Raw genomic sequence first — 18402 nt, 5'->3', positions numbered from 1 at the left:
CAAAACAAAACATTTCAGGTGTTAAACCTCAAGCAGACAAAACTGCTTCTCTGCAGTTTCAAGGACTAATCCTGTAGAGATGGTTACTGCCTTTAAGACGTATTAAACATCACTGTATTAATCACATCGAAATAAAATGTATAAAACCCGAGAAAGCACGCACTACATTGTCCCAACTATCTCTGCCATCAGGTGGCAGCATTATCCTATGAAAACCCCAAACGCCAACTAACAACCTCTACAAACCTCAGCGGCTGCATTACCATCACGCAAAAAGAAAGTAACTTTTAAATGTCATTTGACAGTTCAGTAAGCAAACAAGAAGTGAACTTTCAAAATATGCATTATTGCCATTGAACATTATTGTGATTATTTGCTGTAGTAATAGTAATACTAGTAATAATAATAGTAGTAGTAGTAATAATAATTTCCCAGCTCCCTCATGCAGGGAATCAGACAATGCCCACACACTAACTCCTAAAGACTGTAGCATTATTTGTATGATGTTTTATGAAGCTTTAATTATGCACAACATAGTTCTTGGACGTTTTCACCAAGTATTGTGAACTAAGAAAAATAATTTTTCAAAGGCAAATTATATTTCACTACAGGAATTGACAGGTTAAAACCACTAGGAACTGTCAAACATTTGCAGTAAATTAGACAAATTTTAATGAAAATGATCTGATTTTAGCACTACAGAAATGCAAAACAAGACAAGATTGGAATACATCATTTAGTGGTATCCATCTGCAAAACCTTCCAAATGTTATTGCAGCAACTTTTCTGGCTACTCTTCTTCCCCATTTCTTGTGCTTGAGCCTACTGTAATCCCTTTCACAAAGTGAGTGGCTATCTCCAGCACATCTACATCTGACTTCAGAGTCTTCTTTATCAGCATCAGTGGCAGCTGAACCATATGCACTTCCAAGGGTTGTACTCTACATCAAATCACGTGTAAACTGCAAGCTACCAATAAAACTGCATAAAGGTGAATATGGAAAGAGCTTCAGTAGCTCCAGGTAGTCTCAAGGTGGTGTCACACTGATCAGGACCAGGCTAAACAGATTCGCATACTACTTTAGCAGGGAAAGGTTTGAAAGACAAATTTCAGAGAGGGTTCTAACTCTAGGATTTTGATGGAAATATTTTCATATGTGTGTATTACGTACAAAGTCCTTATGGAAAAGAGGAACAAAACCTGAATTGATGGTAAAGAGAGGGAAAGGATGGTTCCAAAACAAAGTTAGATGTAAATGGTAGAAGGAGAAATTTCTTTTTCCAGTTTTACTATACCCTTCTTCATGTGTTCCTTCTCTTCGCTGAAAAAAAGGCCTTCCTAAATGTTTGCAATTTGAGTCACTGATGACTTGGGATGAGAGAAAGCAACAGTTGGCATAAGTTTCAAACTAGTAAATGCTTGCACGGAGGGAAACCGTCATACTCTTAAGATATCAAAGCATAACATCACGTGTAGATGGCATGACATGATTGTAGATGTATATGCAGATGGCATGACATACAAGGAAAAGATCACCTGCATTGCTAAGGGTAATCTTCTGAAACTGCAAGTAGCCACTGGCAGATACTTAACCCAAAAGGGCTCCATAGTTCCACTCATATACTTCCTTAATGTTTTATAGCAGCATAAAAGAAATTTTCAACTTTTTAAATGCAGGACAGTGCAAGCAGATTGCTGATGCTTTAGAAGCATGCAAACATGATGGAATTCATGAGAGTGTCCCACTGACCTGAGGCAGCAAGCACTGCTCAATGGAGAAGTGGCAGCGATAATGGCCTGTATAGGGTCTACACATTGAATTTCTTCCCCCTCCTTCTACTTGGGGAGTGACAACAATACCTTCTCCTTCTTAAAGTTGCCAAGACAGCTACTGGTGCACAGCACTACAAAACAACTAGGTATTATAGTATTATCATCAAAACACACGCACAGGAGTTGCAGTTAAAGTTGTCATATACAATGAATTCATGTTAAAAGTTGTCATTGTATATTTGCCAAGAACTGGACAGAAAACTTTGCCATTCTTTGAACAGAGAGCACTTACTTGTGTACAAATGCACAATTCTCCACACTTTCAGAACTGAGATTGAAATGCCCCTGTGTGGCAGTGTCATGGTGTTCCTAGGGCTCACCACCTTTGAACAGTCATCCATCCATGACATGGGCTAATGAAACAACTGATACCACTACGCTCTTTGCTGAGGACCACCAAGAAGGGAACTGGGCCCAGGAAGTCCCACAGACAGATGCTGACAGCACAAGAGCAGCAAGACTCAGGAATGTCAGGTTCTAATCTAGATGCTAGAAATATGGTCCAACAGCAATATAGAGCCCACCTCCACAACTTCCTGCAGTTCTTCAGATATACAAAGAAATCTCCCTCAGAGCATCCTAAAACTTCTGCCTTATGCGTTCTTCAGTTCCTCCTTAAAACATGCTGGTATCTTGGTACCCACAAATTAAACCTGCTAGTACTGATTAACACTATCCCGCAACAATGTTTGTGAAACCTGCTTTCCCTATAGTCCTGTCTCTTCTTGATCTTTCTATCCCTTAGTCGCAACTGTCCCTATCTCATTTCTCTTTCCATTTCCACTCTGTTCCTCATCTGAGTCCCACGGCTTCTTGTAATGCTTCCTGCCATCTGTGCATTCCTTGATCCCCTAGTTCTCATCCTCAGTCTCCTTGTCCAGCTAATCCCTAGTTTTAGAATCTAATCTCACTTCCAGCTTCCTCCATCTCCAGGTTCCTTCTCCAAACCTTTATTCTCTAGCCCCTCTAATGCTTCCCAAGCACTTCAGAGTTCTGTTTAAGCAAGGAGACTCTTCTTCACATTATTTATGCAGTCCTTAGAAAGGCATTACAGGCAATGGAGAGAGAATTTTCCTGATTTCCCTAGCTGCAAAATAACTAAAAATATATTGTTTTTATTAAAAAGGTACAATACCTGGGAAATGGAGCTAGAGAAATACCAAAATCAGCTACACACCAGAGAACAATCCAGAATTCCCACTCATCTGTTTCTAGACTGACTGATTATGAAGCCCTTTCAGAAGGGCTGAATATTGGGAACAGCAACTGAAGTCACTAAGCACAGTGAATGTGCAGCGTTAGTATATAGTTTAAGGTGTTTAATTGACTATGCTCTTTTATGACCTTAAAAATTATTATTTTTGCAATATTGCCCTTATATTATCAATATTGTAACAGTATCCTTAATGTTCAAGGCACTGAAAGGCTAGAGAAGAAACAGACCCTGCTTCTACAGCTCACCACCTAAAATCACAACATAAAAATGAGAAGAAAAAGTAGTAAAACGTATACGGTTACTTTAAAAATATTTTCTCCCTCAATATACAACTGCTCCTCTACTTAGTTTAATTCTTTCAAATGTTATTGTAGAAGTGAGACCTGAGAAAGGATCTGAAAGAGGATAGATTAGTGACCCTAAGGCTACCTCAACTGAGGTTCCCAGCTTAAAGTACATAGAAATAACTACTGAAAAGCATGGAAACAGCCTAAGGAGGCTGCCATCCAGAGTATAGCCCAAGCACTATGTACTGTGAAAAATGACAACCAAAATGCAGGGAGTAGACAGCCCACAGAATCAACAATGCTGATTCAAGCACCAATGGGAGAAAAAATGAAGCTGGAAACATGGTGTTGGTAACCGAATACTCCTTAAACCATCTGCACCAAGCTCCACTTCAGGGGAGGCCAGACCGCTCTCACTGTAAAACATCCAGTGACAATCACTGTCACACATGACACTGTCACCACCCCGTTTTAAAACTCTTAGCCACGGCAACAGTTGAAATGCACTGAAGTCTTCCCCTGTGTTAGAAATAACCACCTATGTGGGAAGCTTGTATGTCCCTCAGGTGAAGAGGCTCCAATCCCAGCAAGACCCCCCTAACTCTGAAAGCTCCAAGTAAGCAGCTAGCAGTTTTCCAAACTCCTCGTTTTCACAAACGAGTTTTTCATCTTCTCCTGACTTAGTTGTCAAGGCTTCATTGTGTTCCTCTGTAACGTGATTTTTCCCAACTGTTAAAAACCAGTACACATAGCCTACATCTCTTGTTTGCCACAGAGCTATTGGAATATCAAGGGTATGGTAAAAAAGAAATCCAGCTTGGATAAAAAAAACCACACAACAATAGCTTACAAAATTTTGTTTCCTTTTTAAACACATCTCGTTTTCTCTGCTTCATTTCCTAGCACAAAAGGGCAGCAGCTCTAGACAAGGCATTTGAACAAGTCAGCTCTATTGTTTATTTCTGCAGTACCAGTTCCTAGACCTCTGCCCAGGAAAAGCATCAAGCAGACATCAAACACCCCACTGCCATTTCCAAACAATCTAAGTAACCATCATTTTGCAGCATAATTTATGCTTATAGTATTTAATGGTGAGGTTTTGTTCGGCTTTTTGTTGGTTAGTTTTTACTTAGTTTGTTCTGTTTGTTTTGGTGGTTTTTTTTTTTCCTTAGGCTCACAACTAATAGCTCCATTTCACTGCAGCACAATTCCAAATCTAACAGTAACAGCTGAAGAGAAACAGTTGAAAACTGAATTTCCAAGCATCTGAGCATCAAACAGCAAGAGTTTTTTAATCTGATTGTTTCCTTAGAAATCATGAGATTAATTAGTGATTTCTGAACACTAAGGACAATATTACACCTAGCACTCTTCACTGTAACAATGCGGGGGGGAGCTTGCAAATCAGTAGACCATAGAATCATAGAATGGTTAGGACTGGAAAGGACCTTAAGATCATCTAGTTCCAACCCCCTGCATTGCTGGGAGAGGTTGCTCCTCAGGGATTCTGTAGCTTTAACATAGTAACTGTGTAGGGCATCACTGCTCAGAAACCTGCAAGTCCATTTTCATTACCTGCTGACTGGCATACACCTGGATTACTAAGGGATTCTGATTTTAAGACACTGAGCTTTTGCTGTATAATCTGGGCAGGTTAAAGACTATCAAAGCTCAGCTGAATATTAATTTCAGCAATATGAATAGTTATGAAAAGTGAAGCCACCCCATTTAGTACATTTTTAATGGTTTTACAAGGTTGAATTTCAGTTCAATTTGAGGGCCCTAAAATGCTAGTAAACTGAGAGAAACTATGCAGATGGCAGGTCTGAGCAGAATGTGGCTTCCAGGTGCTATGAGTAGTTACACTAGATAATAAGAACATGATAGATAGCAGTTATTTTAATCAAGGGCTGTATTTGCCCAGAATTTAACTTTCCCTTAGCAAACATCACCCCTGAACTACTTAAAACATGCAGAGTTTCAAACTAAGAATTTTAATTTATATTTTGTAACTTAATCCTGCAGTGAAGCCAATCAAAATATCTTAATATCTGGCGGCAAATACAGCTTGCAGACCCACGTTCTTCTGTGTAGCACACTGCAAACAACGCAATTTATATAAACTATAATGTGGGGCTCTGCAAAATCCATATTTCCTCTGTACATGGTTTTAAGCTGTCTGTTTGCCAGTTTTTACAGTGTGTTTAGTAAAAGCAATTATTTGGTTAGTAAATACCATTTAAATCATATTTTAGTTAGCATTCCCGTCCATAAAATCTTAACACCACTGGTAAAATGACTCCTTTTCATAGATCAGACTAATAAAATATTGCAAGTCATAAACACACATTAAAATGTGAAATTTCATTGCTCGGTCTATCTGGTACAATTTAAAACCAGTTCTAGTAAATTCCGTTTGACTCCACTAAAGGGAAAGAATATTTTCTAAATTGATACAAGTAAAAGATCTAAAATTCCTTAGACATGAATCACAAAGAGAAATTTGTTTAATTGATAGGAGTTCCTGTCATCTCCCAAGTAATTTCAGATTTGTATCATGTACACATGTATCATGTATATCACATAAAATTATCGAGCAGGAGTAAGAAATAATTGTGTGCACTGTGTCTGATGACACCTAGAATTAAAGATGCTCAACACTCTCTTTTACAGGCTGCTTTCAGTTCCTGAGCTTTATATATTCACGTTTAAATCTTGTACGCTATACAAGTACCAGGGCAGGGTAGGGTAGGGATAGTATGGTTGGACTATTTGCAGAATGAGATTTGATTTTTAACAACCACATTTATCCTTTAATAAACCCCCCCATGTGATTAAGTTATTAAGATATTCAATTCCCTCCATGTTCAAGAGGAAGGAACTAAATTTGGCAGCTCAGCCATACTCGTTTCAAAGATGTGCTTTCACAGAGCATGTTTATTTACATTAAGTATACCCACATTTGGCCATACTTGATGAATCTCAAGTCACAGAATCCTTGCTCGTAACAGATTTGTTGGCATTTGCCAGTTTTGCGCTGAGCTCCTGCCCATGACTGTAAGAGCTGAATAAGACTTTTCCTGCAGTAAGAAATGTCAGTGGCTGCTCAGCATCAAAGAAACCTGAGTTCAAGCTGACTGCAGCAGGGAGACAGTTCTGCCCATGCTCCCAAGACTTCTGCTACAGCGAGACAGAGAAAGTGGAATTAGCTTAACTGGAACAGAAAACAGTGGGACAATAAGAGAACTAAGGAACCAAGGAATCTGAATTCAGTCCCCATGGGTACAGGCATTATGATAATCTTGAATTAGGTGATCACATTTCCCCTCCCTCCCCCTTACACAATTCTTGCCCTATTCAGTGAACATTTGAACATTTCTTTCCATCTGCCTCAATGCATGGTCCTGAATAATCCTAATTCTGGCATTTTGAACAATTTATCTCCTACCTTTTAAAATACTTCAGTACAATGGCTTGCATTTACCAAATGTAATAAATTTCACACAGCAGCAGCAGGGCAAACAAAGCACTTTGTTCTACAAATTCACTGGTCAATATCCACAACCACAGTAAACACCCCCATAAAGAAAATCACTAATTGGCACCTCGCTATGCTAGTAAGCATGGGAGAAAGGCCAGGAACTAAGGAGGTGATGGAGACTAAACCTCCATCCCCTTCTCATGCTTCAGGGAGGCTCTCCTAAGGTATGGGAGAGATTCATAAGCAAGAAATAGCTCAAGCACCTTAGAACTCTACTGAAAAAACTATGTTTTAGGGAAAAGAAAGGAAACAATGGCCTTAGCAGCTTACTTCAAAAAGTGATTTGCTTTGGCTAAACTTGTACTATACAGTTACTACCAAATGAAAGTAAAAGCAACTCAGTATTTAAGAGATTTTTGGACATCTGTGGCAACCAATTAGCCAGTTTAAAAGCCTCCTCCTGAACTCAAGAGCTCCTCGTACATCAATCAAAACTGCTGGCATGTTAAAAAAACACAAAGAAAAAAAAAAAACCAACCAAAACCACAGCAACAAGAAAAAAAACCTTTTTTTTTTTCTTTTTTTCAACAGGGCATAACAGAACCCATGGCACAAGGAAGCCATGGAAGTCATTTGTCTCACTTGCAGCAGCAGCCCTAGATAAACACACACGAGGTAAATATTATTGTTTGCTAAACTCCTACCCTATTTTGAAACTAAATTCTCTCTTGCAAGTCAGGATTTATTAGAGTTACATTGCTTACACAGAACCTGGAAACCTAAACATGCCTTGAGATCCTTGCAGGCTGTAAAAGAAAATAAAGAAAAAGGGGGAAAAGCGCCTTTTAGCTGCACACACTCAAGCAGGAAAATTACAGCCTCCCATTTTCAACGCTACAGTTAATGCTGTGTCAGCACCTCCATCAAACCTCGCTGTTCAGCAGTTTATGAGAAGTTCACTCCGAGCCGAAACTTGGCACCCAGAGCCCCAGGAAGAGAAGCACCGAGGAGGGAAAGCAAGAAACACGCTGGGTCGGGTCGGGTCGGGTCTGCTCCGCTCCCCGGAGGCACCTCACCGGACCCCCAGCAGCTACGCTGCGACCACCACGCCAGCAGAGCGGCGAGAGCTGCCTCCGCCCTCATCCCCCCTCCCCCTCCACCTTCAAGCCCCAGGGCCCGCCCTCCCCTCGGCCGCCTTCACCTCCTCGAGGTGGGCGGACACCAGCGCGGCCTCCCAGTTCTTGCCCACGGTCACTGCCGGGGCGACCGCATCGGTTTTAGGCCGCTTCGGTCCCATGGCGGTGCGGTGCGATGCGGTGCGGGCGGCAGAGCAGGTCCCACGCGTCGCCCTAGCGACCGGCTCCCGGAGGGCGTCGCCTTCCGGCCGGGCCGCTCGGGTGGTAGCGGGTGAACAGCTCCGCGGCAGGGCCTGGGCCCGACTTGGGGCCGCTGCGGCGAAGCGGTACCGGGGTTTCTGTAGGGGCGGCAGGAGCTGCGCTGGTTTTCGGACATTGGCATCGTGGTGTGCCGCCCGGGCGGGCAGCTGCGGCCGCCTCCTGCATGGATGCCTAAAGGCGAGGCTCCGGTGGGGCTGCACGGGGAGGGCTGGAGCCGCTCCCCGGGTCCCGGAGTTACCAAGTTAAATGTGACACCCCAAGGGCTGCACGAAACCGGGCACCGGCGGCTAGCGGTGTGCCTGGGGAGGTGCTGCCGCGGGCCTGGAGCATGACCCGAACGCAGGTGTGGGCAGGCAGCCTGCTCCCAGGCCGAAATCACTCCCCAAACATTACCATATGTTACAGCGCCGGGACCAGAAGGGGAGAGGGAGGCACAGTTGGGAGAAAGCAGGAGAGTTGCCAAGATAAAGAATTCATTACAGAAGGAGTCATGTCGTGATCTCACACTGGAGACGAGTGAAATATTCTGTGTGATTTAACATTTGGTGAAAATACCCCAAACCACATGCTGCCCTTCCCCCAGCCCCTTCTACCGACCGGGGTTGCTCGGAGCCTCCAAATCTTTAGTTTAATTTCATCGGAGCCTTAAAGCCTTGTTGTGCAGTGCATTGTTGCTCTAGTCAATTTCAGTGTGGGATGAAACCGACCTAGTGTATGCGCTGAATAAAACACCTTTGGTTACACGGTTTTAGTGGAGAAGTAGGAATTTCACATGGGACGTAACAGGCAAGTTTCACATCATCTTAGTTTGCAGAAGGCTATCGTCCCTGGGTTTGCAGACAGTGATGTAGTTTATAACATGGGAAAGCTGCACAGTAGATTTGCCAACACCCATAAACATTTTCCCCCACCCTGTTTCTTGGCTGGTGTCCATTTTTCTCTTTTTGAGTTTTTCTTTTGTTGTCCAGAAGAAAAATCAGACTTCAGTTGTTCACAGAAACAGGCAGTGCGACATTCCCACCATGCCCTTGTTCTTCATTGAAGTTCTGGATAAGCAGCCTGTGCCTGCTGAGATGCAGCAACAGAGCACGGGAACAGGGCAGGATCACCAGCTGATGCTGCACAACAGGGCAGAGGTGCAGGGCAGAAGGCACAGATAATAGTGCCAAAGAAATATCCTTACTGTGAACCACCCTTCTGCTTTTTCATGGCTCAGCTTTTAGGGCTGGCTGAAAGCTTCAGGAGGACCAATGGTAGAGGGTTGTGCACCCATATCCTGATGGTATGGCTGGAAATATGCACTACCACGATGTCCATGGGAGATGACAGCTGCTTAATGATGCCCACACTTGGATAGGTATGCTCGGGTCTGTTAGTTTAAAAACTAGCAAGACTGATGTCAGCTACAAACAGCTGTGAGAACATTAACAATGGCTGTGAGAACCATGAACTAGCCTGTTTGTTGTGTGTTTGCTTGGATGCATAAATATTATTTAAAGGAAATTGCTTTGTTCTGCTGTTTGTTGCCTTAGTAAAGGCATCTTGATAACTTGCATAATGACATGCTGTAGCAGATAGCAAGTTGAGCTGAAGTAGGGCAGCCAATGACAAGGAGCTTATACCAGTTCATTTAAAATTACCTTCACCACTCCCCCAAACAAAGGAGAGAAAGAAATTGTATTTATTCTTTATTACAAAGGGTCCTAGTGTATAGTCCTGATATATGCTCTCCAGTAGTAAAGTCAGCTAAAGACGTCTCCTGTTTGGCTTCTTGTCCGTCTGTTCAGTTGTGCTGCCAGAGATGCTTGCACTCCAAGCTGTAAACTAGATCACTGAAACACTCTTGGTTAAATCCTCCAAAAGACAAAAGAGACAAATTACAAATATTGGGAAACTACAGCCTTTGTTTCTTCCAGATGGTCTGGACTGAAAAACACCCAGGTGTCACTGGGCCATCTGAAAACCTTCAGCTTCCTTCTGATACCTAAAAGATAAAGTTGCTGCAATCTTAAAACTTGTACTGGCAAAACTGAATGTAATTCAACTCAACCAATAAGCTGCAGATGAGAGGAATAGGCAAACTGAGGATCGAGAGAGACAGTACACAGTTTGGTGTGCCTCCTGCATAAAAAAGAAGTGTGCAGATGTAAGCCTGACATTTCCATGTAACAAAATTAGGTCTACCATTAGTGCAAGAGTTAATAAGCCTATCTGTGATGACTGTGCATATGACAAGAACATTTATGTTGAGATTTTCAGAGAGTGGCAACCTAAAAATCATAAAGTCAGGCTTTTCTGGCTTATTAAAAACCCATTGTTTGTGAATATGTAAGTGGAGTTGCCAAAGCCATGAGCTTGCAATACACTTGCAAGTCTGAATAATACTCTGTGTAAACTAAAGGTCGCTTGCCTTTCTCTGGGCAGAATACAAGCCTGTGTATTCTGAATTTACACAGCAGGGTAAGAAAGCATGCATGGTTAGTACTGTGGAGCAGCTAGACACAGTAACATGCTACCTTTTATTTTAAGGTGACTTAGAGAACATTTACACTTACTTGTTCTCCAGTAAAGTGTGGGCGATGGAAAGGCATTACTAGTTGTAAAAGTCATGTCTTCTCCACTTGATATTTCCTGAAAGGCTGCATTTGACTAAAGAACTAGTAAAGACTTTGAATCTTAAGTATTTAATTGACTGAGGGGGGAATTAATTTTAATCGCGCTTTTGCTTTTTGGTTTTTAAATGCTTATTTTAAATCCTTGACAAATACTTGGAAAAAATACTTTTCAGTAAGAACCATCAACTTCTCGCATTCAGTTGAGAAGTGAGCAGAGTCCGCTTTGCTTGAGCCCTTAAGAACACGCTTAATTGCTTTATATTGCTTTCATAAGGTTTAAATGCTTCTTAAATGTGGAGGCTTCCTGACTTATGTCTTCAGAAAGCTGTTTCCGTTTTAGAACACTTTCCAGAAGGTTGTGTAGAGCAGCTAACATGGCCTTCAGCACTGCTAACAAAAACACTCCTTCATATTCCATACATTTCTAAAAGAAACAAGGAATATGAAGAGAGAACACTGTTCAGTCCCTTTTCCCTCAAAAATGAAGAAGGGGAAGACCATAAAACTCACTTTCCTTTCCTGTTTCATAGCACTGCAGCATCTGGGCTGGGAGCAGCTTTTGCTTGATGTTTGCAACCCCCCAGGTTACAACCATCTCACAAGTTACACAGATTTGGCAGCTCTGCCATGTGTTTCCACAGCCTCTCTGAACTCTCTCATACCAATTTGAACGTAGGAGGTCTTTGCCTGCAGTTGCTGCTCTGGCCACCAAATGATCCCTTATAGTTTATTTTTCAGCCTCTACATTGGGTTATATAATTTGCATAAAGCTTCCCACATGGACTGCATTGGCCTTGTGGATGCAAACCAAATATCTGTCTTAGCTTTATGATCTAGAAAGCTTATTCCTGCATCATCAAATTATAAGTGCATGTGCCCTGAAAGGGACAAAGGCTAAGCTGAGTGTAAATATATTAATGTAGTCCACTTCTGAGTGTGGCATGCTATGCCTGTCATTTTCCTAGCACCAAGGTCAATAATTTCTTAGTTAAGACCAAGTTCTAACCAGAATTATACAATAAAATAAACTCTTCTCCTCAGATTCTAATAAGATAAGGTAGCTAAACGCTTGCTGAACTGTGAGAACAGGCAGGGATGCTTAGAGAGAAAGGGAGCAACTAAAGTGTGAAGACAACACAATTCAATCAAGTCCATCCACCACATGGCAAGGCCTTCCCTCTGATGCACAGATCAATGGACCTTGCCTATTTAAGCCTGTCTGTGTAATAACATGGCCAAAAATCAAAGCAAGTTGTATCTTCTTCCTCTGAATCTAGCATTTAGTGTTGGCCTGGCCACTCACTGTTTTTTCTTCACTCAAATATTTCCCATCAAGCTGAGTTACAAATATGTGTAACCTCTGTTGTTTATCACAAGCGTAACATGAAGAACAGATCAAACTCCCTTTGTACATGCAAATAAGTTTACATTTAAGAGTCTCCACAAACTTCATTTTACAGGGGGAAGGGGGTGTGAGGGAGGGGAGGAAGTCTTACAAGGCCCTGCATTTAATTTTGGAAAAGATGCTTTCACAGTCTGCTCTCCCATGTGCATGCATGTGCAGGGCAAATGCTTTTTCCTGTCAATAGCCAATGGTATAAGGATTCCTGGCAAAGCTCAAAATGAAATCCATTATCATCTGTCAGTAAAACAACTTCCAAATTCCAGCTGGATGCTGTGCAACAGCCTCTTGAAAGAAAGACTCCCTCTGCATTTGGAATTGTAGTTCTACTGTCTCTAGGTAACTGAATTTTGGAAGCAGTTCAGTGCTGCCAGTCAGCAAAAAAATCCAGTTTCAGCTATCTCAAGCTTTATTCCTGCCCCTTTCCAAAACAGATCACAGGGTTTTATTCTTATCCCTGAAGAAAGAAATCCAAAGAAAACATTTTCCCACCCTTACAGAAAGCCAAATTCCCCACTTCCACTGCATTCTCTTGCACTTTCAAATCCTATATCGTTGCCTGCTTTTTTCTGGCACAAAAGTACTTTCCCTGATGTTGGAGGGCCCTCCAGGGAGATCTGCTTCTGTAGCACTCCCCACTCCTACCACTGTCGAGAAAGGGAGTCTTACTCAGTGGTGCAACACCATGGAGGGTAAACACACATGGGATGTATGTCAGCGTTTGCACCAGCAATATTGATAATAAGTGAGGGAAAGACCTTGTGTGTTTGTTAATTTTTAAAGGAGAAGAGATTATTTGTGAAACTACATGCAATCTCATATGGAATTGGAGTAATTAAATGGCTAGAACCATTGTTCTTTGACCTTCGTATCCTAAATCTGTAACTTAGTTTTTAACTGAATTTTGTGAGAGTAATGTCTACCTGCAGAATAACTGAATTGCAACAATATATATTATACTGAAACTGTTCCTTCAGCTTTAATTCCCCCTCCTTTTTTTCCAGTGGAGTTCCCTGAGGACATACTCTCCCCAGTAGATCTAGTTCAATGAGTAAGTTTTGGAAAGAATACATGGAATAATGACTATTTCCTGCTCAATTTTGGCACCCGTCTCTCTCGGTCATACTAGTGCCTAAAATCTGCTTTATAGAATAGCCATGATTAAACTTCTCAATCCTAGGACTGTATCCCAAAACACTGTCATGCCTTATCATGCGCTAAATCCTATACTCTTACATAAATCTGAAGTCTAAGCGTTACCTCCTTAACTGAGACCAGAACAGCATCCTCTCCTTCTGTCTTTCCTACTTCCATCAGTCTTAATTCACAAACTTTTCTTATTCTGCATCCCCAAAATTCAAGCTGGGCTCCAATCCCCTGGAATACTCCCCTCTGGCCAGCATATCCCCTTGCCTGTGCCAGCAGACTGTGGCACCATGAAGACTCAAAGCCAACATCTCCCAGCAGGAGCAGATCTTTCACATTCAAAGGACCAGCACCCCTTTCCTGCCAGTCCTTGCTTCTAGATGCAGCTGGTCCATGAGATCTGTGACACACCCCAGCCTGCCCCAACAAAAGTATTTTTGCAGATGTGGTCCTCCCCCTCCTCAGCTATGCTGGAGTGACACCTCCTTTGCCATCATTTCCCAGGTGACATGCAAAATAGAAGAATATGGGAAGGCTGGGTGCTGCACTAGCTAATGAATTGAGTTCACAACCTAAAACTGGGCCTGCCATCCTATAGAAACTCCTACAGCTGATTTTGGAAATCTACTTATTCCCGAGGGCATCAGGATCTAGCCCTGAACCTATGCAAGTGCCGTAGCTCCAGCTATTATTAGGAGAAACACGGTGAGAACCAGGTGATGGGGATGAGCACAAAAAAAAAGACTGCCCCCCAAAGTCTGCATATGTATCCTGTATGAAAGATCTTAGTGAGTCTTAACAATATGGTAAGTTGAAAGACTTTGTGCTGTTTCTGGAAATGACAGCAAACCCAAGGCTCTATCTGATATTCTGCATATCTTAAATCAGCTTGTTTAAATGAGAGCAGATTTAATTGAAATTCTCAGAAAACAAATTCTTTAAAGAGTAAATGATACCTTTTAGAAAAGATAAACGATATTTTAATCCTATCAGATGCTAACGCCTGCTTTAGTGTAAAAACTCCCCTTACTACTGGCAGGGATTGTGCAATAAATAAAGCTTGCAAAGCAGAATCTGTAACACCTTATCATCAACACTATACAGCTTCTGCCATGAGCAGCCATTCAGATGGATTCAGTAAGTTTTAAGAAAATAAAATTCAGCAAATGTTTACATTATAGCATTAGTGAGATCAAGTTTAAAAGGATTTCTAATTAGCACTTGCCTTAGTTAACAAACTGTGTTAGCACTAATTCCCATCAGCCAAATTCCTTCATTCCCATTAACAGTGCTCAGAAAGAAAAATCAGGCTTTTCTCCATCTCTTTCCATCATTAATTTAGACAAAGCAAAACATTTACTGTGGCAGGGCTGCAAAATGCTGAAGGCCGTCAATGGAAAAGGAACATGAGTTAGCTAAAATTTGGCCATACTCCCAACATATTGACCTGCCTGTGCCAGTGTTTTCAGATCATGCCATCTGTGATGTTGTTTTGTATGCAGTGAATTTTAAGAGAGGTACTCATCAATGTTTGAAAATAATGTGCAGAGATTTAAAATAAACAGCTGAGCTCAGCAGTTGAGCCCCATGTACTGACTGTGGTGTCTAAAACCTCATCCTCTTCTACATGGCTGTTTTCTGAGTACACAAACATCATAAAGTCATTGTGACCGTCATCAGGTGTGGCAAAGCAAGACAGCAAAATGAAAGGAAGCAGAATTTCTTGGCTTTCTTTAAAATATGTTAAATGCCAACAAAAAACTTTTTCTGGTGAACCTGTCTGTCTGCTTCTGTTTGCCTTGAATTCTTTTCTTCATCTCACAAACTCCTATGATGACTAAGCCATAAAAATTTAAAGAAAGCAGTGATGAATTAGTTCTTTTTACTGCAAACTCCCATCAGCAAACCTGGAGTGCCATTACTACCAGTGGGTATCAATGAAGTGCAACTTGTCTGGTTTCCGCTTATACAGAAGTCTGACAAGTTGCAAGATTTATTTAAACTGGTTTTGGATTTTGCAACAGCAACTATTGCTTTCCAGGGCAGAAAATTAATGAACTGAAATTGAAAGGCTGTCTCCTGGTCTAACGATGTTTAGAAAACACTAGAATGACAGAGCTATGCCACCAAGAAGTGTGAGGGTTTGGATGTAATAAAAGGCTACTCTGAAACTGAATCACTCCTAAGGTAGTTTTCATTTCAGAGGTGATGGAATTGTATTTCAGAGATCATAACATAGCTTCTGCACAAAAGGTTCAATCAGCGCTTCATGTTCCTTTTTAGAGCTTAGTACTTGGGTTTCCAACCTGGTGCAAATATACTGCTGTTATTCTGGGGCAGTGAGTTAGCTGTGGGAAAAGCTGATCAGTTTTGAAGCAAGGAAAATCCTGACTACTGAAGGTCAACACTTACCTCATTCAGACCTTTCCATCGGAGTGAGTAATTCTAGCTGCTTGTAACAGCAAGCTGAGGCCCAGATCTGTAGACAGTTAGCTCCCCAGGTACCTTGAGCCATCTGAGCTTGTGTACCTGGCTCACTCACCTTTGGCCACACATCCTGGCTCAGAGGAGGTATACTCACATCTAATTAGAAGGCTGTCTAATAGGACAAAGCAGGGTAGACTGAGCTGGCTTACACTTCTTTTCTGCCCAAAATGAGTAGATTAGCAACATGCAGATGCGATTGGCAGAACTTCTCCTCCAGTGATTCGATTAGATTTTAATGAAACATTAGTCAGTCGATCATGTACTAGGATGCTGTTCAAATCAGAGGCTTGGAGACCTTTACTGCCAAACACAGCAGAGTTCCTTGCAGAAAGCTCTATCCTTTTTGTTTTTCAGAAATAGGGCAAAATTATGGAAAGCTTCACAGTGCCATAAACCACATTCTTTGAGTGTTCATGAAAAAGAACTATTGATAATGCAGCTTGGCCTTTGGGAGACATTCCTCAAAGCTGCATTTATGCCATCGTCAATATTTCATCAATTAGCCAGCAACACTGTGGTTTTCTGAAAGAATGAGTGCGTTCCTTTTCCTGATTCTATCTATGGAGGGGATGCAAAGGCCTGGGGAGAACCAAGGAGGGGCAGAGCTCAGAACCCTGGGGCACACTGCATCGCTGCTGCTGCACACAGACAAGCAGACCATGGAGCTGGAAGTGTGATGAAGTGTGAGCTGGCACTAAATGCAGGCATTTGAAGCTGGGAGAAAATAATTCCAGTTTTCTCCATGCAAATACACTGCTGGTGGGGCATGGCAATATTACCTTTAGAGCCTGCACTATGTGTTTCATGTCTTTTTAAACTGAGGTACCTTGACCTGCCTTAACCCATTTGTTTGCCAATCCTCCCATGCTGGGCTCCACTTATGTATTTGGAATTTAAAGAATTGTTGAAGGGAGGAAACATTATGCGCTGACTTTCATCCATTTGTTATTCTCAAGTCAGTAGGGACGGAGAATGTTCTAATCGAGTTTTGAAAGGCTCCTGACCTAGAAGGAAGCCTGGAAATCGTTTGCATTAGACTTTTTAAAAGAATAGCTAATCAGTCTGATAAGGATCAAGCTGGGGATGTCTTGCCCAGCTGCTTTCTATGATTATTTGATGTTGGGTGCTTCAAAAAGGCTGTGTTTGCTGTTTTTTTGTTGCTTTGTTTTTGTTTTTCTTTTTTCCCCAAGGAATGTAAGACAATTCTGTACAGTAGTGTGTCTAAAATAAAATTTCAAGGAAGAAAAGATAGAATAAGACAATATAAAGCTAGTTGTAATGTTAAATATCTGTATTTTTTCAGTGTGGTTCTATACTCATTTGTAAAACTGGAGGTGCAAAACTCAGGCTAGATTCTCGATAGCAATATTCTACAAAGTGAAAGATCAAGATTGCTCTCTAAGCTGACAGATGCTCAGTACTTTGTGTCTATGAGAAGAAAAGTACAGACATAGATACGCAAACATCAGTGTGGGAAACTACAACCTTTCCTAGGTAGAATAGATAACTAGGCTCCCACATGGAAGAGAATGTGTGTGTTACAAAGTTATCCCCTGTGCTATCTCTTCAGCTATACTTCAGGTGAAGTCTACGCACCTGGACCAGAAACAGTGGGATGAGATGTACATACTGAACCATGAAACTGTCATGTTTCCTATATGATTATTTGGTTGTTTCAGACTTACACTCATTGCTTGGAACTGTGGAAAACACTCGTGATTATTATAATATGCCCAGTCTGGTGAAAGGCAGGCTTGTGAGCTGAGGGAGCCTGTGGTAGGTACCTCCGTTACTGGCGAGGTGGTAGTAAATGTTATGTCTGAATTAATACACATGTGCACGTTTTACAGTTTGAAACTCAGCTCACTGTCCTGGTGAACAAGTTCCTGCTGTCACAGATCTGCTCATCCATATTCTGCTGCCCCTGGGCACTCTCTTATATCCAGCAAAACGCCATTTTCATAACGATGGCTCACTAACGATTGACATGCTTTGCATTTGTGAAGTGCAAAACCAGACACCATTCATTTGGCCCTCTTCAAGAACAAAGTTGTAATTAATCTTGTACAAATAAACCAGATTCCTACTGCTCTGGGACAGTGAAGGTCTGTTTTCTCTCAGCTTCCCAGTAGATTCCCGATTTATGCATTTCCAGTGGTCACTCTGCTTACTCTCTGCAGTAGTGGGTTTGGGCTGCAGTTTGCTGGTGTAGTGATGTGGGCTTATGGCATGATAATTGCCTTCAGGGTGGCACCAGCGAGCTGGCAGTAATGCTGGAAGCTGGAGTAGCTGTGACAGCACCAGGACTCATGACCACTCTGGGAATGTTGTTCGAGATGGTGGTTTAACTCCTCTGGCAGAAGAAGCCTCCCATTGGCACAGGAGTCTCCATGTGGACAGTCACACTAGCAGAAGGCTGTAATTGTAGTTTAGACAAGAGAGCATGTAGGGGAAGCTCTGGCAGCCGATTCCTGTGATTTCCAAGAATCCCAAAGAACCCAGTGGTTTAGAGACCATGCAAAGTACGCCATGACCAG

The 18402-nt window shown here is 41.9% G+C and overlaps 1 protein-coding gene across 1 annotated transcript in view; it reads right to left on the bottom strand.

Annotated features, from left to right (window-relative positions):
- SPAG17 (sperm associated antigen 17) overlaps positions 1–8119 on the bottom strand; it is a 98879-nt gene extending 90760 nt beyond the window's left edge. Inside the window, exon 1 of the mRNA XM_057415889.1 lies at positions 8020–8119. Coding sequence (XP_057271872.1) covers positions 8020–8115 — 96 coding nt within the window. The 5' untranslated portion in view covers positions 8116–8119. The remainder of the gene's footprint in view (positions 1–8019) is intronic.
- Positions 8120–18402: the final 10283 nt, after the last annotated feature.

This window comes from Pezoporus wallicus, unplaced genomic scaffold, assembly GCF_028554395.1.
Source record: "Pezoporus wallicus isolate ANWC-B61680 ecotype Strahan unplaced genomic scaffold, APGP_CSIRO_Pwel_v1 contig_6814, whole genome shotgun sequence".
In the NCBI taxonomy this organism is placed as follows: domain Eukaryota; kingdom Metazoa; phylum Chordata; class Aves; order Psittaciformes; family Psittacidae; genus Pezoporus; species Pezoporus wallicus.
Note: the sequence above shows the minus strand (reverse complement) of the source record. Positions and strands in the feature narration are given on the sequence as shown.